Source organism: Agelaius tricolor, unplaced genomic scaffold (genome assembly GCF_023055355.1).
Source record: "Agelaius tricolor isolate 1412-34295 unplaced genomic scaffold, bAgeTri1.0.p SCAF_8, whole genome shotgun sequence".
NCBI lineage: Eukaryota > Metazoa > Chordata > Aves > Passeriformes > Icteridae > Agelaius > Agelaius tricolor.
The window spans coordinates 4,838,833-4,865,403 of record NW_027269268.1 but is presented as its reverse complement, the minus strand read 5'-3'; the positions used below and the strand labels follow the sequence as shown (position 1 = coordinate 4,865,403).

At 40.3% G+C, this 26,571-nt stretch overlaps 1 protein-coding gene across 8 annotated transcripts in view; it reads right to left on the bottom strand.

Moving 5' to 3' along the window:
* Window positions 1-26,571, bottom strand: part of WDFY3 (WD repeat and FYVE domain containing 3) — a 152,128-nt gene that overhangs the window by 44,766 nt on the left and 80,791 nt on the right. For 6 of the 8 annotated variants that reach the window (XM_071431454.1, XM_071431458.1, XM_071431457.1 and 3 more), the window contains 16 exons: window positions 24,998-25,455; window positions 22,989-23,072; window positions 17,533-17,710; window positions 14,078-14,292; window positions 12,796-12,908; window positions 11,245-11,476; window positions 9,590-9,690; window positions 8,584-8,802; window positions 7,567-7,748; window positions 6,267-6,498; window positions 5,480-5,640; window positions 4,194-4,305; window positions 3,577-3,767; window positions 1,971-2,123; window positions 331-404; window positions 67-228 (listed from right to left, as the gene is read on the bottom strand). In XM_071431454.1, coding sequence (XP_071287555.1) covers window positions 67-228; window positions 331-404; window positions 1,971-2,123; window positions 3,577-3,767; window positions 4,194-4,305; window positions 5,480-5,640; window positions 6,267-6,498; window positions 7,567-7,748; window positions 8,584-8,802; window positions 9,590-9,690; window positions 11,245-11,476; window positions 12,796-12,908; window positions 14,078-14,292; window positions 17,533-17,710; window positions 22,989-23,072; window positions 24,998-25,455 — 2,867 coding nt within the window. The remainder of the gene's footprint in view (window positions 1-66; window positions 229-330; window positions 405-1,970; window positions 2,124-3,576; window positions 3,768-4,193; window positions 4,306-5,479; window positions 5,641-6,266; window positions 6,499-7,566; window positions 7,749-8,583; window positions 8,803-9,589; window positions 9,691-11,244; window positions 11,477-12,795; window positions 12,909-14,077; window positions 14,293-17,532; window positions 17,711-22,988; window positions 23,073-24,997; window positions 25,456-26,571) is intronic. The other 2 variants (XM_071431459.1, XM_071431461.1) reach the window with 1 other exon arrangement.

The following is a 26,571-nucleotide window of genomic DNA, read 5'->3' as shown; positions in this document are numbered from 1 at the left end:
ACCATGAAGTACTTTTGACCAAGGTAACAGAACCAAGAAAGACAAAATTATTCAGGTGTGGACTACCTGAGTAGGTCATAGCTGCTGGGGAAGCCCTGAAGCAGAAAGCTCAGCACATTGCTAATTGCAGCAATAGTGGGCTGGGACAGGGACATGTCTCGAAGAGTCAACAGCAGTCTTGGGATGAGCTGGAATTCCCTCATTAACTTTGCATTCTTTGCTGCTTCACTGGAAGAAGAAAAGAAATGAGATGGCCATTTAAAATTGGAGCATCCTCTAAATATCATCTAATCCTGTAAATCCCATTACTAGGCTTTCATCAGTTCATACCTTGACTCAGTGAGGAGTTCAATGAAGTGCTCAAATAACGACAGATGAAGCTCGTAGGGTGCATGAAGCCAGACCTGAAATACAGAAAAAACAGTATTTCTTGGTACACAAATCAACTTGTAGGTTAAAAACAACATTAATAAATCAAAGGTTATGAAGATATTAAAATCATTCATATACATGACTGTTTACCTGGGCATGACAAACCACACATCAATTCAAAAAATATTCTCTGTAAGGGTACCACGCTGAAAACTTATAAAGGGATCTAGACAAAAGGTCACACACCCTTGTCATTTTGCACAAACTTTAAACAGACGATGCAATGACTCCAAAGGAGCTATTGGGATTTACAAGGCTGTGCTAAATTTATTTCATTTAGGTGAAGGCTTATGTCTTCATAAAATTAACTTACTACCTTCCTCCAAGATTAAACTCAGGATCTTAACTGATTTTTTTACCCAGCATTGCCTGCATTTAAATTATTTAGATTCTTTACCAATACCCCCAAAATATCAATTGTTCAATCAATAGAAGTAATAGAAGACATAAAAGCCAGAAAGCTCACAGTTACAGCCGTAAATCTTAAAATTGATTAGCTATTGAACAAAGCACAATTAATATTTGTGCTCTGGTGTATAAAACTGGCTTAAATGAAAAGCTTTCTAGTTTTTGCTCTTCTCCTAATCTTATAATTTAAAATGATGAGAACAAATCTTTTAATTTCCCTGTTCAGCATGACTAAGAACATCTAATTTATCCAAACTAAGTGAAATGTTTGGATCACTGATTTCTGAATAAAGTAAATAATTAAAACAACAATCAAAAAACTGAAAAAAATAGTCAAACTCTCAGACTTTCTTCCTAAATAAGGCTTCCAGGAGTGCTTTGAAGTACACAAATAGGCATCTAAGAAAAGGAGATGGTTAAGTCTATTAAGTAATTTGTGCAAAACTGACTTGCAATATTAAGTCAGCAACTTATAGCTGGCTTAGCAGTGGTAGTAGGGTTTTTACTTACTTACTTTAATGTATATGAGTCAGAATTCTTTTAGTCAGTCTATCTCAGGTACAGATAATGCCAAAGGAGAACATACCAAAGGGAAAGTTCTGGGAATCTTTTTTCAGCCTCTAGTGCATTAGCATTTCCCTCTGAAATTTGCTACTTTCCTTACTTGAACACAACATTTAAGTATTTCATAGGTTATGCAAACAGAATTTTAACTCCCTTACTAATAGCCTTGCAGGAGATGTATGATAAAGTGATTTCCATGTGCTATGTTGGAAGTTTACCTTCTATTTTCAGGGCACTTTTCATGCCTTGATATATGTACTGCAGTAGAACACATAGGTGAAAAGAAATTGAGGTACAGAAAACTACAGAATGTTGACTTCTAAAACAACAAAAAGCAGAAACACCTGTGGCACCCATCCATTGTTTGTGCAGTGATTCAAGCCATTTCAGCAGGGAAAGTTACCAATAATCTTACTGCTCACCTGCTCCACTGTACAATATAAGAAATAGGATGTTCTCAGTATAACAGCCTAATTTGCTACTGTTGAATATTTGAGGTACCCTATCAGCATCTGACTTAATCACTATCCAGCATAATAATCACTCTTCTGTGCAGCTCTACATACTTCAAAATCACAGAGCAGGTCCTGGAAGGCAGCAGAATTTGGGATAATGGATGTCTCATGCCCGCTGTCAACAGTTCCCACCAAGGAAAAGGTCAGGTGGAGAATGTGGCTGTTCAGAAGGGACCGTTTCTTCTTTAACAGCATTGCCAGCAGCTTGAACAAGTAAACAGAAAAGGGATTAGTCCTGTGAGCACACAGCAATGTTGTCTAAGCATGCTGGAGAACAGATGAAATGCCCCTTTTGAGAAGGCCTTTAAAGTATGTCTGCTGGTTGATACTCTTGATGAAAGAGTTTGCAAGTGGCATTGCAGTTCATTACAAAAGCAGCATATCCAGGACACTTTCTAGCTCATAAAACATCTGTTTACACCACAGATAGCATCTAGGCCCTGAGGATTAGGGACACACACACCGCTCTCTGCTCACTGGCAGTCAGTTTAAGACAGCACATCCTTAAGCAGTTACGTTCCTGGACGGCAGTCATGGACATGGCAGACAAATGGAGCAGGCCTAGAGCACTGCATGCCCAAATGAGAGGTATTCTGGCACTGAAAAAAAGTAACATAAATATGAATAAGCCTCTTTTTTTCTTGCTATGCTTTGTTCCCCTAGGCATGACTGCAGTCCCCAGTTCTGCTCTAACTTACAATCTGGGCTGGGAAAGAACCATTTGCCAGATTTACTGTCATAGTCTCTTTTCTTCTGAAGCAAACTTGTTTAAACACTCAACATTCTGGCCTGTTCAGCTTTACCATCCTCATTGAAACATTAAAGAAATACAGATTTCTGGGAATCTCCCTCAAACCACACTATTTGCTGATCTCAATACAAGTGGAATGTAAGGTCATTTGTGACGATCCACTGACTACTCATGATACAAGAAGGACACTGTCTAGACTTGTTTGCTCACAGTAAGCCAAGGTCTGCACCAGGCTCTTTGGAATGATACGTTTTGATGTAACTGCACCAGGCACTAACATTTCAAGGTTTGTAAATACACAGCCCAAACCACAGAACTTTCCATTTCAGTAAAGCAACTTCCATGAGAAACATAAAACGCATTGCTCATGTGAAGATCTCTTTGAATCAGTCAACCAATCTTTCTGCATAAGTGATTGCCTTTTCCCCATCCCAGTGGAGAATTATGTCTTCAGCTTGAAAGGAAACAGCATCACTAACTACAAAATCCATGCAGTCTCCTTAAAAGGATGCTTCTAGGAGTTCACTTGTTTGGGTTTTTTTTATGTATCCTTATCCTCTCTTTTGCTGGCACATCAGAGACACAAGCTCCCGGGCTTGCAGGGGTGGGTTCAAAATCACAAGAAAAGACTCATTTAAGTACGACAGTTGTGCTCTTCTGTGATGTCACTGAAGGCTCAGTTTCAGCAATGCAGCTAAATGTGCACAATGGCTTAGCAAAAAACTTTTCACCCTCTCCTTTAAAAGACATCATAAATAATTCATCTATGCTAATTAACCAAGACCTCAAGAAACTTTTAAAGGGAAACTTGGGTTACAACACAAGAGATTTCCATGGGAAGTGTGATGACAAACAGTGAAATTCAATGCAATCAGCCTAGTCTGTTTTAAGAGATTTCTTACATACCTGATAACCTTTGATTCTTTCCATCTCTTTGCTGGCCAGTGGATTGCTCTTTACCACACAGACCAAGGCTTTTACAGCTGCATACAACCCTTCCACATCTGATGCCATGGCTACAAGTCCCAAAATAGCAGCAGCCCCACCAATGTACTGTAGTGTAGTGGCAACAGGTTTGGGGACAAATGTTCTTACTCCTGAGCACAGAGAGAATGAATTAAAATATATTCAAATCAAATTTTTGCAAGAAATAATTGTGAAGATGTGAAAACAATTTTCATTTTAGCATTACTTGAATTATAAAAAGAATGTTACTAGAAGAATTATGACACCTTAGAAGAGAAAGTGAAGGAAATATATAACAATAGTTTATGACCTAAGGTAAAGTATTGATTATATTTTCATATTAATGAATCATAAACTGAAACACGCATCCCACGTGAGCAAAAAAAAAAGATAACAGTATACCCATAGAATATAAATGTGTTGAACATAAAAATGTTCAATAAATACAATACACCATTAACTTTCATCAATCACATGATTTATTTTCTAGACCTAAGTTCTTACTGACAAGTAATTAATAACTTTAAAGCATAATAATTCTTAAGTGCTCAACTCACCCAAATACCCTATCAAAGCTGCACCAATGGAGCGTGCTGGTCCATTCAAATGTCCTGCTGAGTTATGTAGCAGCTTCACAGGTGTGGCATTTTCATGAGAAGAAATTGCCAGCTGAAGAAAACAAGAAAAAAACCAGCAGGGGTTGAAGGGAAAAGGTTATTTTATGCAAACCTAAAATTCTTAACAAATTTTCCTGCTGTGATCAGGAGTAACATAAAACAAACCCGGATTAAGCCTTTCCTCTCAGGAGAGATGCTCCATCCCTCTGATCATCTTAGAGGTCTTCCCTGGACTCACTCCAACAGGTCCATGTCTTTCTTGTGCTGGGGACCCCAGAGCTGGATGCAGCACTGCAGGCGGGGTCTCACCAGAGCAGAAGGGGAGAATCCCCTCCCTCACCTGCTGCCCATGGTGCTTTGGATGCAGCCCAGGACATGTTTGGCCTTCTGGGCTGTGAATGCTCATGGCCAGGTCATGTCCAGCCCCCCTTCCACCAGCACCTCCAAGCTCTTCTCAGCAGGACTGCCCTCAATCTGCTCATCCCCAGCCTGGATTGATACCAGGGACTGCCCTGACCCAGGTGCAGCACCTTGTACTCGGTGCTGTTAAACCTCATGAGCATCCAATTGGCTCACTTCTATAGGCCCATCCAGCCCTAGAACTCATCCAGATCCCACTGGATGGAATCCTGTCCTTCAAGTGTCAATAACACCACTCAGCTTAGTTTCATCAGTGAATGTGCTGAGGGTGCACTTGATCCCTCTCTGTCATTAATGAAGGTATTAAATAATACTGGCCCCCACATGGACTCCTGAGGGACAGCACTTGTCACCAATTTCCATTGGGACTCTGAGCCATTAACCATTACCCAGGGCATGCAACTGTCCAAGCACTTTCTCATACATCTTAACAGCCCACCAACTGAATCCATATTTCTCCAATTTAGAGAGAAAGATGTAGTGTGGGACTATGTCAAAGGCTTTACAGCAGTGCAGATAAACTACATCTGTAACCCTTCCCTTGTCCACTGATGCAGTCACCCCATCACAGAAGGCCTCTAGATTGGCCATCTAGTGCCTAGAGAAGCTGTGATTTCTCAGTTCCTGGAAGCACTCAAGGTCAGGCTGGAATGCACTTTGAGCAACCTGACACAGTGAAAGGTATCCTTGCTCACAAGAGGGGAATAGGACTAGATTGCTCCTGGCTGCATTGAGCAAATTGTCTTGAAGTAAGTTAAAAGAAAGGAAAAAGTCATACACATTTACTGCCTGACTTCCCAACATACCTGTTTGGCAATAGCTTTACTATCCAACTTGTTGTAAACTTTCCTTATTTTTGCCACTGTAAATGAAGAAACTGACAGTGCATAGAGACCAAAGGAGACCTTCTCTTCTGGTACCAAAGATACCGGTGATGGATTGATTCCTTCAGACTTCGAATCTTTACCTTAAAGACAAAATAGAAGTTCCCTTCATTAATGGCGCTGTTTTTCTTTTAATTTGAACAGTAAAACCTTAAGCAACTTGCACTGCAGAATAGGTATAAAAAAAAGATTTTGCAAATAGCTGAGATGTGATACTGTCCAGCCTAAAGGCTGTAAGCTTCCCTTCTCTTCTGAAGGAAAACAAAACAATCAAAAGCCAGAGAAGCATTTGGTAAATCTGCATCTTTGCCTGTGACAACTGGCTTTTTATTACAGTTTGATAGGAAAGCTGCCTTGGAATGGTACGAGAGACACAAGATTCAAAGAGAATATATAAACATATCTTTAAAATGTTGTATCCTTTCTGATTTCACTTTCTACAGATAAATATTGCATATAGTATGAATAATGACTTTTCTACTTGGTTTAAAACTGAAGTGAGGAATACAGGAATACACTTCTACTGTATCTCAGCACAAGAATTTGGATTCCTATCATCCTCTTCAACAGCAGCTACTTATCTTCTTCCTGTGAAAAGCAAGCTTTTCCTCCCTGCTCCTGCATATTTCTCACCTCTTCTGCCAGTACGCACAAAAAAAGTCCAGCCCAGCCAGCCCAAGTTACCAGGTGCCACCTGACCTGTACTTACACGGAACATAAACCGCTTGGAAGCTCCCGACGTAATTGGGTCCCAGCTCGTAAATGGTGCTGACCCCTGGGGCCGGCAGCACCTCCTCCAGGAAGTGTGTGGGGCCCAGGCGCCACACCAGGGAGGAGAGCTGGCGCTGGGCGGGCGGCGTGCCGATGTAGGCGTACACCGTGCTGACCACGGGGGGGTTGGCAGAGCCAGAGCCACTGGGGCTGCTGTGGATGTAGTGAAGCTGTGAGGGAACAAAACACAGGCAAGTTAGTGAGGGAGCAAGGGTACCGTGACAAGATCAGAAATTTTGTCCGAAAATCGTTTTACAAGCCAGGGGAGGTACCAAGTGATTGCTATGTAACGGAGGGTATTCTCACACTCTACTGAACTAGACAGTAAAGAACATTAATCAGAAAGGAAATGTGAAGACCAGAAGTGGCTATCAAAAGATGAAGATGTGTATGGAAACACAGGAGAACATGACAATTCTGTGCCTAAAGAAGCTGTGTCTTGATTCTAAAGACATGGTGCTCAAAGTAGTGTTGTTTCTCCTTACCCAGCCTTTAGAAATTACATCATTTCAAGCTAAAGTGCAAATGTGATTAACTAAATTCAGACTTTTCAAACAGTTAAACAAATACACGAGTAAGATCCTGGCTGATATATAAAGACAGTAACAACCGCACAGGCTTTTTTCTATTTGCATTGTAAAAATTCTGTTTGTAGCTATTAAATGTAGTCATGCATAGCCAGAGAGATGGCCAGATAGACACTCATGTATTACAGCTGTCAGCATTACAACATACTGTAGTCGTCCTCCTGCAAAAGGAATACTGGGAGGTAAACTTTGGAAGTCAACATGCTGTTTTACCTACAGCAGTACAGTAACATTAGCTAGTTTAAACCCCACACCAGATTATGCTTTATACCTTAAAGCCCCCACCTGCCAGTTGTCAAATGATGTTTGGATATCTGTTACAGCTTGGGAATATTTTGTGCTCAGTGGACAGGTCCACAGTGCTCTTCACTGCTCTCTGCAGTTTCTTCCAACTAACAATGAGGTATTCATCTTTGCAAATAAATGCGGTGTTTGCTTGTTGTTTTTTTTTTGTTTTGGTTTTTTTTTGTTTGTTTGGTTGGTTTTTTTTGCTTGGGTTGGAATTTTTTTCTGTTCTGTTGGGGGTGACCACCTTTTGGACGGGGTGGTGGTGGTGATTTTGCACTTTTTTCTTGTAAGGTTTTTTACTGCACAGAGGGAAAAAAAAATCACTCAGACCAGTAAAAATGAGAATTGAAAGATTTATTTTACCTTAACAGTGTTAACAAGCTGTCCATCGAGGTAGAGTGCAGCTGTGCTGTTCTTCAGCATGCCTTTACTCATGACCAGAACTAGGTGATGCCACTGGCCTTCCACAATGAGGTCACCGCAGCGGAAACGGGCACAACAGGGAAGAATTTCATAAAATGATGATTCCTCACTGAAGTCATCAACTAAAGGAAAAGCACCAGTTAGTGGGCACCAGCAGAAATGTTACAAGAGCTTAAAAATTGCAGGATATATTCAGACTTTTAAGAACTGTATTTTACTTCTCACCGTCTCCCCTCCCTTCAAAATTTTAGCTGGAATTACTAGTTGGCTCAAGTTTTTACTTTCTCTTGCTGCCATTCAAGTTACAGAAAGATCTTTTGTTGTTTTCCTGAAGAAGTTTCTACAGTAGCAGTCACCAAGAACCAACAGCTGTGTCCCCAAACCCACAGAGCTATTTTTCACCTTTCTCACACTGTGGAGAGGATGATACCCATACTCCCAGACATTTTATTCCCACTTTTGCATCACAAAAATGACCCTTACTCTACTTAAAAGCTGTCCCAACAGTAAGAAAAAAAGAAAAAAAGGAAAAAGGAAAAAAGGAAAAAAAAATTCCCCAAAACCCAGGGAATGTTTCAACCATGAACTTTTCAGATCTCTCTTCACTCTTTCATACTGAAGGAAAAGAAACCATTAATCCTCTTACCACAACAGCTGCCTGCACAGGGAGAACACTCATTTCTTTAGAAACAGCACAAGGAAAATGTTAAAAGCAGAGTATTTAGAACTAATGTTCAGATACAAAAATAATCTCAAGTTCTTTTTCTTAGCCAAACATCTCTAAGCACAATCCTCGCTCTCAATAAGGGTCCTTCAATCACCCCATTTATTCTTACAAGAGACTGTCAGCACTTCCAATCCCCGTGTTGTGCACAGCACTTCCAATTTAAAGTAAACTTGCTGTTGCATCCCTATAATACCTGCCAGCATTAGCTGATGATGTGGCACAACTCTTACCATAATTCTGAAGCAATTCTTCTTTAGTTGAAACAATCAGTGAGCGGTCTTTTGCCGAGAGGACAATGGCAAGGCAGACGTAATGCTGCTCCGAGGAGTTCGCGCGCCGCACTACAGTGAGGAGTCTCACAGGGTGGTTATTGGGGGGTGTACTAAAATGCTCAATGCAAAACCAAGTTGAGTAGCTTAAACCAGATGGCGGTGGGAAAAACCTTTCACCTAAAAATAAAAAGAAGCCCATTACATAGCTGCAGTTAGGATACCTACTTGATCCTGTTCCTTTCTTCATATCAGCTCAGCTAATACTAGCTGTGTTTTCTCAGATGCTGAAGAAGCCTCTGTTAAGGGAACATCTCTCTACCACATACATCTAACTCCACTTGATATACCAGGATGCTTTCACTAAATCTATCTTACTGCAGTAAGCCTTCACCTTAGTTTTTAGACTTAACAATTAAGTGACCATGCTCAATTAATCCCACAGCTTTTAATTAAGCATTCCGGTTCCTGTAGGGTGAATAATCCACAACAACATGTAAAAGTGATGGCAAACAATTTAGATGGGGCTTTTGTGATGGTGTGTGCAACTATGCCTGTAATAAATGCAGTCAAGGATTCAGCAGAACAAAGTCACAAGTATGGCATTACAATTCATTCCACATTTCCTATGTGCTCTACACACTACGACCTCAACTTTTTCTTAATGCATCTGGCTTATTACTCATACACGTTGGTTGATTACAATTTAGCCTTCTACTTTAAGCTTTGCATTTTAAAGCAATCACACACTTATATTTTATATTGCTTTTCACTGTCTTGGGGGCAACAGAAGCACATTAAAAAAAAAGACACAAGAAGTTCCTGATTGTGGGTGCACAGTGTCCAACACCACACTATCAGTTCATGGCTAACCATGAAGTATGGGGTTGGACACTTCTCTTAGAAGTCTAAGAGAACTAAACATCAGATGCAAAACACTTTGTTACCAGTCACACTGGATACTCACCAGTTCCAATTCCGCTCACAACGGCACCATCAACAAGTCCTGTAGTAACAGCATTATTTGTAGGTGCATTGTGGGGAGCCAGACTTGGCAAGAACAGGCAGCTGTTAAACACAAGACCAGTAACACACTGGAGTTTATGGAAGTCAGTGTAAGTGGAGTTCAGTACAAACAAAACATGGCTTAGGAAAATATACCGTAAGCACACATGCTTTGTGACTTATGTAGTAATGAAAAATAGGAATTAATTCTCAAGATTGCTCATTGTGAGTCTAAATTATCTCTAGCACAAAGAATTTTGGCAGTGTAAGCCTTTGATGTGAAGGTATAGAGTCATGCCCACGTGGCTCCATAGCCTAAGATGTTCCCTTGTGGGCACCTGCATCTTGCAGCAGCCTTTGAGTTGTTCTGAACTTTCTAAAGAGACTGGATCAGCCAAATAGTCAAAGGATCTGGCAACTGCAGACAATGACATTCCTATCTTAAGAAAGTATGTTCTCACACTAACATCATATTCCTCCAACTTAGCTATGTTTGGTCCTTACAAGAGCCTCTGATGCTATGGACACAATGGAAATCAATATAAGGAAAAAAGTTCTTAATTTTTTTTTTTATTTATTATAGAAGCCTTCTTAGTTGACTTGGTGAAATTTCAAGAAGTCACAACTGCATTATGTGAGTTACTTCTGGACATGTTACCAGTACCCACAAATCTCCTGAAGCAAACACAATGAAAATTCGTTTTGCCAGCCTATTTCAAGTTCTTAGGTCCAGACAATTTTCTGTTCTTCTCTCTTATGAAGGATGTAGAACACAGATTAGAGTAGCACTTGTTTACTAAAAAAATAAGTCTGTCCCTGACTGTATTGGATATTAAGGCTAGATGGAAAATGGAAGCTGCACCTTGCTTTACAGAGCTGAAAAGAGAATGCAGACAGCAGCAGAGCTCCCAAGTATTCAAGATTTTCTGTTTCATTTTTATAACCAAAAAGACCAAACATTTTCCTTAAACAGATGTTGAGAATGGTGTCATGCTTTCATCTTCTGAATAGTTAAATCATATTACATGATCCTCAAAAAAGTGCTTCACTCAGCAGGTGTTTAATTAGAGAGAGAAGAACAAGTAAGTGGTGCTAAAAGAAAAAAATTAGCTAAGCATGATATCCAGGCTACGCCTCCAGTTAGTAATACTAAGTTTCATTCAGTTCTTTGAACTCATCATAGCTGCTTTGTCTGCTTCATTTGTATTTCTGATGCAATTTCACATTTTCATGTTTTTCAGCAATTTTAAGTGGGTCTTAGAATGCCTGTGCCATCCAAATGTCATACATAAATCTCAGCAACCCTTCAAGGGTATGTTGGCATTCCTTTGTTTCAAAAGGGATGTGAAACCCAGAACTGAGAGGGTCCCCTCAATGACACATACTTATTTTTTTCACTTTCATACATGGCAAGCAAGCATTTTTTATCAAGATATTAATGAATGAGGAAGTGGAAATTTATGTGATTCGAAGCATTCCTTTCTCCTCTTTAAAGAGTTCATTTGTTCCTTACTTGCAAACAGTCTATTAAAATTTAAAAGCATTCCTTTGGGCAAACAGGAAGTAAGCAAACACTGCACTGTGCCCACGCTACTTGAGAGCACGGCAGGACCTTACCCAAACCCCTCCAGAGATGTGTCAAACTCGATGAAGGCCGGTGTCACCGATGACCCGTGAAGCCTGATATCATGTGGGGTTGTCATGGAGACCAAACACTTGACTCTGGTCAGGGGCACTGTGCTCCCTTCTGCTGGCTTGAGCAGGCTCTTGCTTATCCGATAGCGGCTGTCCTCGTGCGCACCGAAGACGCTGTCAGGACCCAGGCCTTCCATGGAGGTGACCATGCTATCTACAGGAGAAGCCAAGAAACAACACAGCATTGCAATACAGCATTGCAAAAGGGAGGCATTCTCAGGCTGTTTATTTGGACCTTTCAAGTCTGGTGGAATAGCTGAATTGTCCACAGATTGTCATCTAGTTCAGCTTCTCATAAGATAATGAGCTGGGCAGCATTGCTTTGATTATAAAAAGGCTCAACCAAGGCAGAAAGATGGGCATCTTGCACAACACACCAAGGAAAGTTAGTGATAAAGCCAAGAGGCCCTCCCCATTATCTCATGTCAGCACAGTGTCCTTTTTGCAGAGGCTCCTCTTCAGATGCATTCCTGCTACCTGATTTAACAAGCAGGGAAAATTCTGCTTTGTGCTTTTTCAGATGCAATCTCAGTGAGCAGAAAGTGTATTTAGCTTAGGCAATTTAACCTAACTTGTGGTATTCAGGAGGTAGCTTTGCATTTTCTTTCCTAGGCTAAAAACTTTCTAGTCTCACATTTTCATTGTTTTCATTCTTTATTTTTCCCAGTGATAATACTCTAATCCAAATATATATATATATAAATAAATAGATCACTGGCCAAGAGATAAATTGAATCTCTTCTTCTCCCTTCTTTTAAAATCTAGTGAACATGATAATATAACACAAATTCAGTTAATTTATTTTGCTTATTTATTTCATGATTTAATGCTTATCCAGTATCATCTAAGATACTTTCTAGTTTCTTTTAAATATTTCAAAAATTTCAACTAAGGTATTTTTAATGGTATGTTACAGCCAGCCATATAATGACCAAGCCGACACACAGAAATAAATATCTTGTGCTTTGGAAACTTTTCAAAAATTTCTTTGTATTACAATTTACTGAGACTCTACTGTACTACATGAATAGCCATTCCCAAGCTTTACAACTCAAGGATAATGATAGGAGATTGAGCAGTTATCTGACACCTTACTGAACCTATGGGAGATACTACACAGATTTAGTGATTTGTTGTGTGCACATGAAAGTAGCTGAGAAAAAATAATGTTAAGTAACTACAAATGCACAACCTACTCAAGACATAAAAACAAACTACTACCATATTTAGCAGTTACTTCTTAATACAAAAACCTGCAATAATCTTTGCTGGATATATACTCAATATAAGTACTACATTCCCTCTGGTTTTAGAACTTTTCCAGTCTGACTGTTCTGATGATTTCACATTCATACAAAGCTGGGGTAAAGTTGGGTTGTTATGAATGCTTATCTAAAAATTTTAAATAGGTATGCAATTGGGGGACATGAGTGAAACATTATTTACACATATTTTTAGCACTTGAGCACCTACTTCTCATTTCTGGTTCAAAACTCAGTGAGCTCGGTTTGTGCACTCGGTACTGTTTCAGCAACTTTTTGTCCCAGGCTCCACAATTCAAAGGATTTCCCAAGCGTAAAAATTCCCTAAGAAAGAGAAAAAAAAAATTTGGAAGTATTTTTCTCTACTTATTTGCCTATAGTGGCACCAAATCTAATAGCACTTTTAAAAAAGACAGTAATTGCTTGCAATAAACTTTTAACTAAGAAAATTATGCAATGCATAATTATGATCCATAACATATTTGATCCATTCAAAACAATTTAATTTTGGAACACATGCTCTCAAAAGTTGACACTATTTTGAAAATCAAGCAATTTTGATAAAGTAATTTATCATAAAATAAAGCAATTTTGATAATTCCCTTCTCATCATTTGAAAACATGGCAGGAGGCTGCTGCATTCTGTAGGAGAACATCAGGACATTCGATGATGCATGTCCAGCAAGGGGAACTCTTCTGGAGAGGTAGATCATAGGCTGAAGTAAGTGACTTCAGCTTTGTTTTACCAGTGTGTCCTATTTGGCTGGGGGAATCGTTTCACAGCTATCAACACCTGTATCTCTAGATAACTGTACTATCTCACTATAGAGCTACCTAGACTATCAATGGCTCTGCTTAGAGAAGCTGAAGTCCCTGTAATGTGACTATGAGCTAAAGGGCTCCTTGCAGAATCCCTTCTGACACAGCTACATGTCACTGAGGGGAACCAAGCAGCTGTCCTGGCTACAGGTCAGCCAGCCAGTGATCCATAGGAAATAATACAAATAAATTCCCTCTTACAGCTGAGACCACAGAACCCCAGGACAGTTTGGGTTGGAAGGAACCTTTAAAGGTCATTTGGTCTAAGCCCTCTGCTGTGTGCTGGTACTGCTTTCACTTACACTAGGTTGCTCAAAGCCCTGTCTAACCTGATTTGAACAACTCCAGTGATGGGACATTCACAACTTCTCTGGACAACCTCTTCCAGTGTCTCAGCTCCTTCACTGTAAAAAATGTCTTCCTCAAGTCTAATTTAAATCCAGCCTCTTGCACTTTAAAACCTGTAGCGCTGGTCCTGTCACTACAGGCCCTGGTAAAAAGTCTCTCTCTGTCAAGAGACAACCTATTTGATGAGAAAAAATGAGAAAAATTGTGCTATCTCTACCACATCAGGTCACTAAGGCTCTCTACCACTGCCAGCCATTTACAGTGAGCCAGGGACAGTGCAAGCTGCAGGCCTCAGTCCAACTGAACTTCAGGGCTATCCTTCTGACCTCAACACCATGGGCTGCAGAGCCTGGGAGGCCAGCCTTTCAAACATCCTTTGGAGTGGTGGATGCAAGGAGTGGTCCTCATCTGCCAGCGCAGCGCTGCATCTTTGCAGAAGTCGTGCATGGAGCCCAGCTTCACACATGACTTGCTGGTTTCTCTCTGTATGCACCAGAGATTGCAGGATGTTGGCCACCGCAAGCTGCAGATCCAGCGCATGCTGTAAAAGAGAACAGCACAGGGCTTGAGAAAGTGCCAACTGAGGAGGAAAATAGAAGAAAGGCTTTATACATAATTGGAGTGGTGGCCGGTGGAAAGTAAAACGCCCAGGCTAGATAAGTGTCCAGCCAACCTCCAGCCAGTCAGGCACTTCCCCAACCCGGAGTCAGGGCCTTGTGCCCAAGGCGATGTCAAGCCTTGCGGACGTGTGGCCGCAGTAGAGAGCTCCAAAGTCGCAGGATGAAATGAAGAGGCGACCCTCAGTTTCTTCAGGGAGGGTGGTTTTATTGGTAGGGAAACGTGCAGGTTCAGGTAGAAGGAGCTGAGGGCCCCGAGGCAAGGAAAGCCTCGGTTTTACAGAGGGTGGGAGGGGTGAAAGATAGCAAATCAGAGAGGGATACATTAAGGATTGGCATGATCGGAGAACCCATCAAACACAGTTGCGGGAGGGACCCTGGCCCCTAACCCAATCACCCGACATCCTGACCCGAACCTTCTAGAAAAAGAGGTAGGGGTGTCGAGTGACAGGCAGGCTGCCAGGGGTGGGGAACAAGAAAGATAACCAAGACAACTGGGGAGGGGTTTGGGGATTGACACAAACTGGTAACAGGGCAGGACCTTCTGAGAGAACAATGGGGGGAAAACTGAACAAACATAAAACACACCACAACACATAATAATAGAAAAGAAACTACCATTAGCAATAAATACAGAAAATTAACTATACTTAAATATACATGCATGCACTTGTGTGTTTTCAGGGTGTGTGTGTGCACATGTCTGTGTAAAGAAACACTCTGCACAAAAAAGGGTAATTAGTTAGACAAAGGATTAGCAGAACTATGGTCAAGAAAAATAATTCAGGTAAGAATGGTTAAACTAACCTCTACTTTTCACCAGCAAAGACAGCCAGCTTAGAGAGAACTAGAAACTCTTATTTTTGTGACTATTAAGCTATTCCTAGTAACTTAGAAACATAATCATTTAGGTTGGAAAAGACCTTCAAGATCACTGAGTTGAATTCTTAACCCAGCATGGCCTAGCCCACCACTATACCATGTTCCCAAGTGCCACATCTACTTGTCTTTTAAAGACTTCCATGCCTGCTGACTCAAACAGTGCCCTAGGCAGCCCATTCAAGTGCTTAACCTTTTTGGTAAAGAAGTTTTTCCTAATATCCAACCTAAACTTCCCCTGGCACAACTTCATGCCATTTCGTCTCAGCCTATCACTTGTTTGACTTGTTGAGACTGCCCCTCCCCTTGCTACAACCTACTTTCAGGTAGTTTTAGAGAGAGGTAAGGAACCTCCTTGAGCTTCCTTTTCTCCAGGCTAAAACACTCCCAGCTCCCTCAGTTAGTCCTCTCAGGACTTGTGCTCCAGACCCTTCCTCAGCTCCTCTGCTTTTCTCTGGACAGGGTCCAGCACCTCAACGTCTTTCCTGTAGTGATGGGTCCAGAACTGGACACAGGACTTGTGGTGCAGGCTCAGCAGTACCAAGTATGATCACTGCCCTGGTCTTTCTGGCCACACTTGCTGATACAGGCCAGGATGCCATTGGCCTTCTTGGCCACCTGGGCACAGCTGGCTCATACTGTAGACCAGCATTCCCAGGTCTTTTCCAGCCACTCCAGCCTGTAGCACTGCCTGGGGATGTTGTGACCCAAGAGCAGGGCTCAGCACTTGGCAATCTCACACAACTGCCCTCAACCCAACAATCCAGCCTGTCCAGATTCCTCTGCAGAGCCTTCCTTCCCTCCAATAGATCAGCACTCTGGCTGAACTTGGTGCCATCCACAAATTGACTGAGGGTGTACTTGATTCCCTCATCCAGATCAACACAGATACTAAACAGATCCGGCCCAGTCCTGAGCCCTGGGGAGCACCATTGGTGGCCGTCTGCCAGATGGGTGTAGTAACTCCATTCACCACCACTCTGGGCCTGGCCACCCAGCCAGTTTTAACCCAGCAAAGAGTGCACCCACTCAAGCCACGACCAGCCAGTTTCTCCAGGAGAATGCAGTGGCAAACAGTGTCAGAAGCTTTACTAATGTCCAGGTAAACAACATCCACAGCCTTTCCCTCATCAACCAAGAGGGTCACCTTGTCACAGGAGACCAGGTTAGTTAAGCAGGACCTGCCTTTCATAAAGCCGTGCTGGCTGGGCCTGATTTCACAACTGTTCTGTACGTGCTGCAGTATGGGATGTGTAATGATCTGCTGCAAAGCCTTCCCCAGCACTGGGGTCAGACTGAGGGGCCTGTGGTTCCCCTGATCTTCCTGGCCAGTCTTGTAGATGGGCATCACATTGACTAAATTGCAGCCAGCTGTAATTTTCCTGATTAGCCAGGACTGCTGGTAAATGATGGAAAGTGGCTCGGTGAGCACTTCCACCAGCTTCCTCAGCACCTTGGGCAGATTCCACCAGCCCTATCGATTTGTGAATGTTTAACTTGTGTATCAGGTTGCTAACTACTTCCCCTTGGATTATATGGGCTTCATTCTGCTCCTCACCACCACCATAACCTCTACAAAACTAAAGACGTATGCAACATACTTGTCAAATTTATGTCATGAAGGCAGAAAATTACCACACTCATGACCAGTAGAGACCAAGAAAGAAGAATCTAGTAATTCTTGCAAGCTTTCAGAACTTTTTTTTTTTTTTTTAATAAAAAGTATTCTTCAGGGAAGACATCTCAAACAAAAAATACATAAGCAACTTGCAAAAATGTCCAACAAATCCTTCACATACAAAGACATTTTGGGTTGGGAATTGTACAAAGCAGTCAGTATAACTTAGAACTAGAACATATTTAGAACTTTAACTAGAACAACTTTAGAACTAGAACATATTCCAGCTCCTTCAAACAGTGTGCATAGCCCAAGATATGATGTTCAGTCCTGTGTCCTCACAGTATGCATTAATACCAAATAAATCAGGGAAAACATGAATTAATCACAGTGCTTGGAAACTTATCTGATGGCCACTTCAGACCTTTCTTTAAACTTACATTACTTATAAGAGTTTGAAAGAGATAAACAAGAGAAAGCCCATGAAATAAAGAAATTTCTTTCAGATCTCTATGCCAACTCAACCTGGGAATATACAACTCAACCTGGGAAATATATTAGTTTTTCAGTACAAAATGAGAGGACATCACCAGCTTTCCTATTTCCCACAGCCATCCCTTCCCCCAGCAACTCCCAAAGCTTCAGACCACACATTTTTTTCCCTTACCTCTGGGTGTGTTGCTGATCCAACAGAGGCCAGAAGATCCAGCATTGCAAGCATAGCACCAGGGTGAATAATGACTGCATCAGAGCTTTGTATGGATGTGGGTCCTGTCTGGAGTTTCACATCAGCTATGTTTTTCTGAGGGCAAACAGGAGGTGTTGAAACAGAATGATATGTGTGCCTGCAGGACAGAAAACATCCCATGGTTACAACACCCAGCCATTATAAGCTCTGCATTTTTCAAACAGCTGTAAAATATACTGGCCTATATTCCTTTCCCTTCCCTCAAGAAGTTCCTCTTCTCAAACCTTTTGGGCATGTTTCCCTAAAGACAGCCAGGAGAGGCTTCAGTTTCTCAACTATTCTTGAATTTGGAAGTGTCTTTCCCAGGTGCTACACGGTTTCAAGAATTAAGAGATTGTTTTTATTGCCTCCCTCTTTTTATTCTAGTTGCAGTGGCGGCGCACAACAACTGCAGTGAGCAACCTACCACTGCTCCTGTTCTCTGCATGTGTCTCCCCATTCGCTTTTCATTAACAACTGATTATGAAATGTACTAGAGCACAAAACTCTCAGCAATCTCTAATCGGCCTAGGGGAATAGAAAGGTGGTCTTTGTGCTCATGCCAGCAATCTGTATGTTCTCAGTCCTTCCATGACTGTTACAGCCATTTGGTTCTGCATGAAGATGCTTTAGTCTGATCCAGGGAAAAGAGGATTTGACACACTGACTTAGAAGCAACCACTGGTGCTGAGAAATGCAAACATGTTCTTCATTGAAACTCCTGGAGATATCAGTTTGATGCCACTCTTCTTTCAGCAAGGGTTTCAACACACAAACAGCATGAGCAGCATACTGAACATATGCTTTCAAGATGGTGCTTTAGAAGCAAAAGCGAGATTGAAAGACTCATGCTCACCACAAAAGAAGAAAACCAAAACACACAAGAAACCCCCAAAAGAAAAAAATCCACGAACCCAGAAAAACCCCAACCCAAATCGCCATAGCCCAGTGTATTTATCATACGCTTATTTGTAAGAAGAAATAGAACAAACTCTGTGTAAGAAATTTTTTTGATGATCACATATTATCCTTTGTTTTACAACTGAATACAGCAAAACAAGAAAGGTTTCTTCTTATCATATCAGTTGAAAGAACTATTTCCTCGCTTCTGTTCTCAGTGACAGAAATTTACTCAAACCCTGACCCTAACACAAGTTAAGACTTTGAGACTGGCTGTTCCTCATCCTTTAGACACTTCCAACAAGGCAACCTCCTTCTCCTGGGAAAAACAGGACATAGATGGGAAATGAGGAAGGCTGCAAACACAATTCTGCCCTAAACATAGCCATCAAGCCCAATCCTCCAGCAAGAAACACATCTATGGGGGAAGGCTGAGACATCAGATTATTCAGCCTAAAACAGGACAACAGGAAGCACAGCACAATCTTCTTGTGCTGGCTGGAAAACTGGTTCAATAAATAATGTTCCAATAAAAAAGTTCCTACTGAAAAGCTTTATGGCAGATCAGCAAAAAATTGGCACCTGAACAACCCAAGAGTACTGTTCAAAAGAGAGTTTTTAAGAAAAATTAGATTACCAACGCTTTACTCATTTAGCTAATGCTTACAGGAAACAGAAAGTAATATGGCAATTCTATTAAAACCAATTGCTAAGAAAAAGATCTCCCTAAATTAATTTTTCTTGTGTTTTTTACAAACCCTTAAGCCATTAATTTTCTAAACTTCTCTGTCAGCTCCACCACTTATGGAAACATCTAGCAGGTAAGAAAGGCTTCATTGTTGCTTTTAAAAATGAATGGAATTAAGAACAGTGTAACAACTGGTAATACTATCACGAAGAGATGTTATCTCTAGCCTCTGCCCTGACTTATTGCAGAGATTGGAACACCAGCAATTGTTTCTCATGCATCCTAAAAGCACTGCTCTTCATCTGAAGGAGAAAACTGCACTCTCTTTCCACTGTCACCTTGAGCATCTCAATGCAAGTTTTACAGGATGCAGTTAAAAAACCTAAATATCCATTTATATTTAAGAATTCTCATAAGTCTAGCAAAAATCCATTCCTTAAGACATTCTGCCCACTTTTAAGTACAAATTTTACTTTTAAGCACACTGATCTGCACTATCACATTCACCTTGTCAGGTAAATTATGAGGTTAAGACATGGTAGTACACAGAGAACATAACAAAAACATTGCTCACTGTGAGCCACAAACATAAATATGATCCTGGTCTCAAACCACCTGGACTGCAACATTCCACACAGCTGAAAAGGCAATACAGTCCGGACTAGGCTTCCTGTTAGCAGACTACAGAAGAATTCTTTTTTAAAGCATATATTATTAAAAGTTTTTCACGTAATTTTAAATACCTTCTATTTTTAGTTTTTCCATATACATTTCCATATACATATACAAGGAGAAATTGTATCAATTCAGGAGGGAAAAAAAACAGCTTGTAAAGATATCTCTACACAGAAAAAAGAAAAGAGATCTTACAAAATCCTTCCAAAATATTAATTAAATGTTATAGTTCTATGGGTCAGGGTAGAACTTGCAATAAATTAATTTAGCCGTACTTCCACATTCTTATATGCCTCCTTTAAGGAAGAAGAAGCAGATAATGGAAAAAGGCAGTGTACACAAGATGACATGCATCTGTATGTCTAATCTAATTTAATAAAATATATAATTTAAGATAAATTAATTAATATAACTTTAGTTATATAATTAGCTATAATTATTGATGAAAATTACAACAGCATTTTGATTGGAAAGAAATAAGTAAGATTTACTGTAGATAAACCCTCTGCATATCGTTCCCCAAGAGTGATCACTACATAAACTTTTTAAAAATAATGGCTAAAAAGTCAAAGCCATATTCTACTTTATATCTCTACTTTACCCTGTCAGGACTAAAATGTCCTTAAAAAAAAAAAAAAAAAAAGAGAAAATGCTTATTTCTGCTAAAATTTACAACAATCAAAGAGTTGAAAAAGCTGTAGTTCTTGATTCAAATTACACAGGTGTGGAAGAACAATGCATTGCAGGTAACAGGGAGGACAGCCACGTACTGCCATCCCAACACATGCTGCAGGAGTCCCACCTACTCTGCTTCCATATAGGAGAACACTTGGAGGGCAGCACTCCACAGGGAAATACAGCTTTGAGACATGTCTGAGAGACAATATTAGCATATCAGTGCATCTAAAACTATTCTAGACTGTGTGAGAAACCAGAACTGTGCTATTTTTGTTTATAAGAATTATTTGTGTGCACAGTGTCTGCTTGCTCTTTTAGCCAAACAACAGAGGGCTCTCCCTCAGGCATCTATCTTACAAGTCAAAAGGCAGAAAACCAGGCCACAACAAGGGAGATCCCAGGGATGCAAAGCAAAGGAGACAGCAAACAATAAGAGAAGAGCAAACACTTCTCTGGGAAGAGTCAACTTTGACAGAATTTGACTGTATCTGACATTTAGGAGGAGAAAAAAAATAATATTGGACTCCAAACCCCAAGCTGCTTATTTTTGAAAGCAGAAAGATCACAGCCACTGGCACTGAATTCACTAGGAATGACAAACATGATGCTGTGAGAAAGCAGACAGCTGTTCAAACAGACTTTCTGGAATGCCTAGGTTTTTTTTTTAATTTAAAACATGCTTTTCAGAAAGGATTTGAAAGTCACCCAGGCAAGCATGATCATTCTTTCTGTCCACTTTTACTTTGAGTCTTAAACAATTTGTAACAATCCAAAGGCTTTTTTTTGTTTGTGAAAATCCATTTCAAAAGCACTTAACCCCAGCAAGTACCTACATTACTGTACTGGAGCTTACCTGAATTGCTGCAAGCACCCCACATGGATAATGACTTTTTAAACTACCCAATCCTTACCTTGGGTTTTCAAGCAACTGCTTGCATTTTCAGTACCACAAAAAAACCCAAGGGAAGCCTAATGTATCTATTCATATATAGCTATATTTATATTTTAATTTCCAGGCTGCGTCAGCCACCCATCTGGCAGTCTTGTTCATCACACCCTGGAATCAGCTCCTGTTTGGCAGGCACTGCTTGCTGCAAGTCTTTGCATATCTGTGTATTTGAGTAATTCAGTGAACCTGAGCAGCCCTGCCACCTACACCTGGGAGAACAGCAAAATGTAGCAAAGGGATGGGCAATCTGCAACACTAGGGGTTAATGCAGGGCTGAAGCTGTAAAGAGCCTCCACAGGACACACTGTTTTCTCACATGTTTCTTCAGAGTAAATGACAGGGAAAATACTTTGACAGCTAAGGTTTTTCTCTGTAAACTATAATGTTTGTTCTTCAATGCCTCAGGGTTAGAAAAGAAAGGAAATTACAATCAAGAGGTTCTGGGTTACTGGGCAGGTGCCTTTGTCCAAGCCACCCCTGTAGAATACCCAGGTATGACCTGGGTAACATCACTCAGTAAAGAAAAAAGGTTCTCTTTATTAACCTGCTTTAGTATAAACATTCCTTTCAAATCAGTTTCCGAAAGCATCTTTGGTTGTTTTCCTTTGCAAAATATTTTACATTCCAAGCATGAAGCGTGATGGCCTATCTTAAGCAGTATACCAATCAATAATGATCGTATTTTCTACACATGGCACCTGCATGTCAGATAACCCTGTGTCTTTCAAATGCCTTTTTAGCTCTCAAAAGCAAATTTCTGTCTAACTTCCATCTGTAGATAGCAAAGGGCTGCTCCCTTCCCTGGGGACTCCAGGAAAATTTTTTTTTGCATTTGCACAAACCTGTAAATAACACTGTTCATAGAGTAACCTTTATTTTAAAAAAATATTAAAGTCTACCAGACACATTAAGATGCATAAGAAAAGACTAGCTTGGGAGTGAAAGCAGGTGCTTGGATTTCTGAATTGGGCCATTTGTGCTTTCTTTCCAAACCTTTTAATTCAGCATGTCTCTACATGATTTGGTAGTCAAGTGCTGACAGGTTCATTCTTTACCTTTTATTCTCTGCAATTACTAACAAAATGAGCACCTTTACAAGCATCCACCTTCCACCAAAAGTAAGCTTCCTTGAAAAATTAGTCAGGAAAAAAGAAATCCTGCTGTATTCATTGATGTACTAGCACAGTCTGAATCCCTTTGAACTGTTCCTGAGAGTGTGATATATACCTCCCTTAGATAATTTCTTATGCTAGGCTTTGTTTGGTTTTGAAACACAAGTCTAACTTTAAGTGCTATGGGAATCTGGAGACATCTCTAATCTCATCACTGCCTAGGATTCACTATGAAACATGCCTTTACATTTTTTTTATCCAGTAAACACACAAGTGGAAATGCACTCCTCAGAATAGCAATTTAAGAGAAACATCCCTCCCCCAAAACGAAGAAACACAACAGCAAGAGAGAAAAATTGGAAAGGAGATCAGCTTCTCTTTGAAGGGTCGGTACCTTTTCCTGGACAAAGCTGGCGTACCCCAAGGAGAGGGGAGAGAAGTCTCATTTGTCAGGCAAGGAGGGATCTGTTCTGCACGACTACAGACAAAACAGACAGGGGTAGGACAGAGAGGTTAGAGAAGAAACCAGAGGCCATAAGCTTGTTAGTTTTACAAAAGCACCAATAAAATTGTTACTTGGATCCACCCTTCAGAAACAACATGGATGACAAAGGACAAATTGAACGACAGCCTCAGGTGAACACACAGAAATGCAAAGTGTGCACAGGTCTTGTGGTGTGACTCTGCACTGCTTGTTCAGTGCTCTACTGAGATACCAGCAAAGCAGAACATCTTTCAGGGTTCAACAGCAGAAATTCAGAGGAGAAGTAAAGCTTCAGTAAATTAGATATAAGCAACAAGAATAAGAAATAAAGTCAATGTAAATTCAATAATGAATGATGAACAGAAAATTTAAAGAAGAAAAAAATTGCTGAAAATAAAAGCCAAAAAAAAAAGGGAACTTCGTGAGGTATCTTATGCAACATCACCATGTGATTCACTTACCCCACTGTTTCCTCATTCTCTACTGTTAGCCAGTGTCAACTTCTAAGTATGAGTAACACACTCTTAATACAAACTGTCCTCCTGCTACCTGAATGCTTTAATAACACTTCAAAATGAGATTAATTAAACTGATTTCTGAAATTGGCTTTTTGGTGAATGTGTCAGAGTGTGAGTGTGTGACTGTGTTAGGGTGGTTTTTTTGTTGGTTTGTTAGTTGTTAAAATTTTCATTAAAGAAAAGAAAAGCACTAAGATCTCTTGCTTTGGGGGCAAGATGGCCCATCTTATTATAACAGGGTCACATACATTCAAAGGCTGGGGTATAAATAGCTTAAAGGTCCCAGATACAAAGGTTAGGTTTGTGTTTCATGTTTTTACCTTAAATTGTGGCAAAAACTACTTTAAGACAAGCCAGTCTTCAATACATATTTCACAAAGTTTTGTTGTCATTTTGAACCTTTAAAACACATTTCTGCTCATTTTGAGTCCCATTACAATTTAAATTCAAGTTGTTTCACTCTGGGAGTGTCTCCCAGTTAAATTTAAAAAACCAGTAATTTACAGACTACCTAGAACTTTAAAGAACAAGCAAATCCATGTCAAACAAGATGTTCATCTTATGTGCAAGCACGGAGAAAAAGAGGCACAGGGAAGGCCTTTTCAGTCTCTAATACTACTTGAGAGATGGTCATAGCAGTAGAGCATCCACCACCTCTCCTCCCAAATAACTAGCCAAAAGGCAAGAGGAAATAGCCTCAAGTTGAACCAGGGGAAGTTTAGATTTGATATTTGGAAAAAAAATTCACCAAAAGGGTTATCAAGCATTGGAACAGGCTGCCCTTGGATGGAGTTGAGTCATCATCCCTAGGGGTCTTTAAAAGATATGTAGATGTGGCACTGAAGGACATGTTTAGTGGTTGATTAGTAGTGCCAAACTTAGAGTTAGACCTGATCTTAAGAGTATTTTCCAGCCTAAATGATCCTATGTTTTTAAATTAATCATGGTATTATTTAATCATTTACTTTAAAGTTCCATATCAAATGAAACATGAAGTTAAGGTATGACATTCAACAACCAAATTTTCATTTCACTTAGTAAAAGCATAGTTTTTCTAATTATGATAATGCAACCTGTCAGCCTATCAACCAACAGGTTGCTTCAACACATCAAATATAACCATGAACTGATATCTCTATTTTAACTGCAGCCACGATAAAAACATCCAACATCAGAGAGAATGCTGTACACCCTGGAGAACACCAGCAAGCTAAGTCATTATTTGGTCAGATGTTAACACCTTATCCTCCTCTCAGTGGAGTGAAGGAAGAAAGAAGTAGATTAAAATGGAAATACAAAAGCAATGAAGGTATCTGAAGAGAACTATTCTGGGGAACACTGGTGTGGGGCAGGCAGAGAAGATGAAAGAAAAGGAAGGGGAAAAAAAAGCAAAGGCCATACCTGTCAAAAGAATCCGTTGCTACCTTGTAGAGGTAAATAAAAAGTTTGCTGCAGTGTCTTAGAGTAGGTGACACAGAATCCAGGGATATTAGGTCATCGTCCAAAAGCCTTTGAAACAGTTGTGTATTTGAAGGGAAGACATTCAAGGGACTTATTTTCCTCAAGTCTGAGAAGCAGCCAAGTAATCGAACAGCATCTGCCAGTTTTTCATACTGGATCTCTGTCTTGAAGAAGTGAGAGTTGGCTGGCTCGTAGCGCATTGCTGCAGTCAATGTGCAGAACACAGTGTGAAGCAGTTCAAACACTTGGTTCTGGTTTACTTTTTCCCAGCCATTCTTAGGTGGTGAGCACAAAGATCTTTCCATGGCAACAAGTAAAGATGTGACGTACACAAATCCACCAACTTTCCTAAAAACAGTTCTTGTGCGGTGACTCTCTCTCAGCACCAAGAGTAGGGCCTGTAGGACAAAACAAACAATCAAAACAGGGAAACAACAGCAACAACAAGCAGCAGCATTACAAACAGCCTGGGAAAAGGTAGGAACATTTTTGTTCACAAAACATTGTTGTGGCAGTAAAATCCTCGTGTCACTTGTCAGAACTTGGTAATGCCTGAAATCTCTGAAGGTCAACTTATACTACAAAAATTCTGATACTCAAAAGTTTACAAAATAAAAAAAAATATCAGGGGGCAAAGTAGAACATTGACCCTTATTTAGAAATAAGAAATTACCTTCCAACAGAAAAGACCTGACCAAGCCCAGAATGGAACCCAAAATTGCCAAATAATTCTCTTAGTGACTAGATGGAGAGTATCTCTGTTAGAAAGGAATCTTCTCTGCCATCTCACTTCACAAACAATTTCAAACAAGAGAAGGCAAATTACTTCTTTCAGCAATGAGAATTCCAAACCTTGGAGCATCCTAACAATCCCCTAGAAATCAACAATGTGGAAACACCTGGCAGCTATGAATCCACAACAGAACTCAAATGTAACAACTCAGTTAGCAAATTCAGGCAGTAAAAATTAGCCAAATATGCCCACTTATTTTTAGCTTTCCTCTATAAATCTTTGAATTGAGACTGAGACTATATTTTAAGAGTTTCTTCTCAAAAGTAAGCCGTAGAGAGAAACGAAAGTGGATAAAACCTTACTTGCTGAACAAATAAATGCAAAGCCATGGTATAAACAGCAGAAAATACATGAACTTAGGTACTAGAGAATAATACTCATTATCTGTGAAATCAGGAGGCAGAGAAGCCCCTCCATACAGCCAAAAACAAACGTAAAGGATACCTGTCATGGGAAGTTTGAACAACGTGTGAATAAAGAAGAAAAAGTCTCCCTACAGAAAGCATCATAAACAACAGAAAAATGTTACTGATACAGAAAAATAGGCCAGGGAGAATTTCCCATGACTGAAAGTTTACTTCTTCAGAATCAAGCTGCTTTTTTAAGCACTCAGAAGATAGGTAGTGAAATAGCAAGACTGTCATTCCTCTGAAGGCACCATCTCCTTTCTTGACAAACTTGAACAAACAGTAAGAGACACATCACCACACTGTTCTGGGCT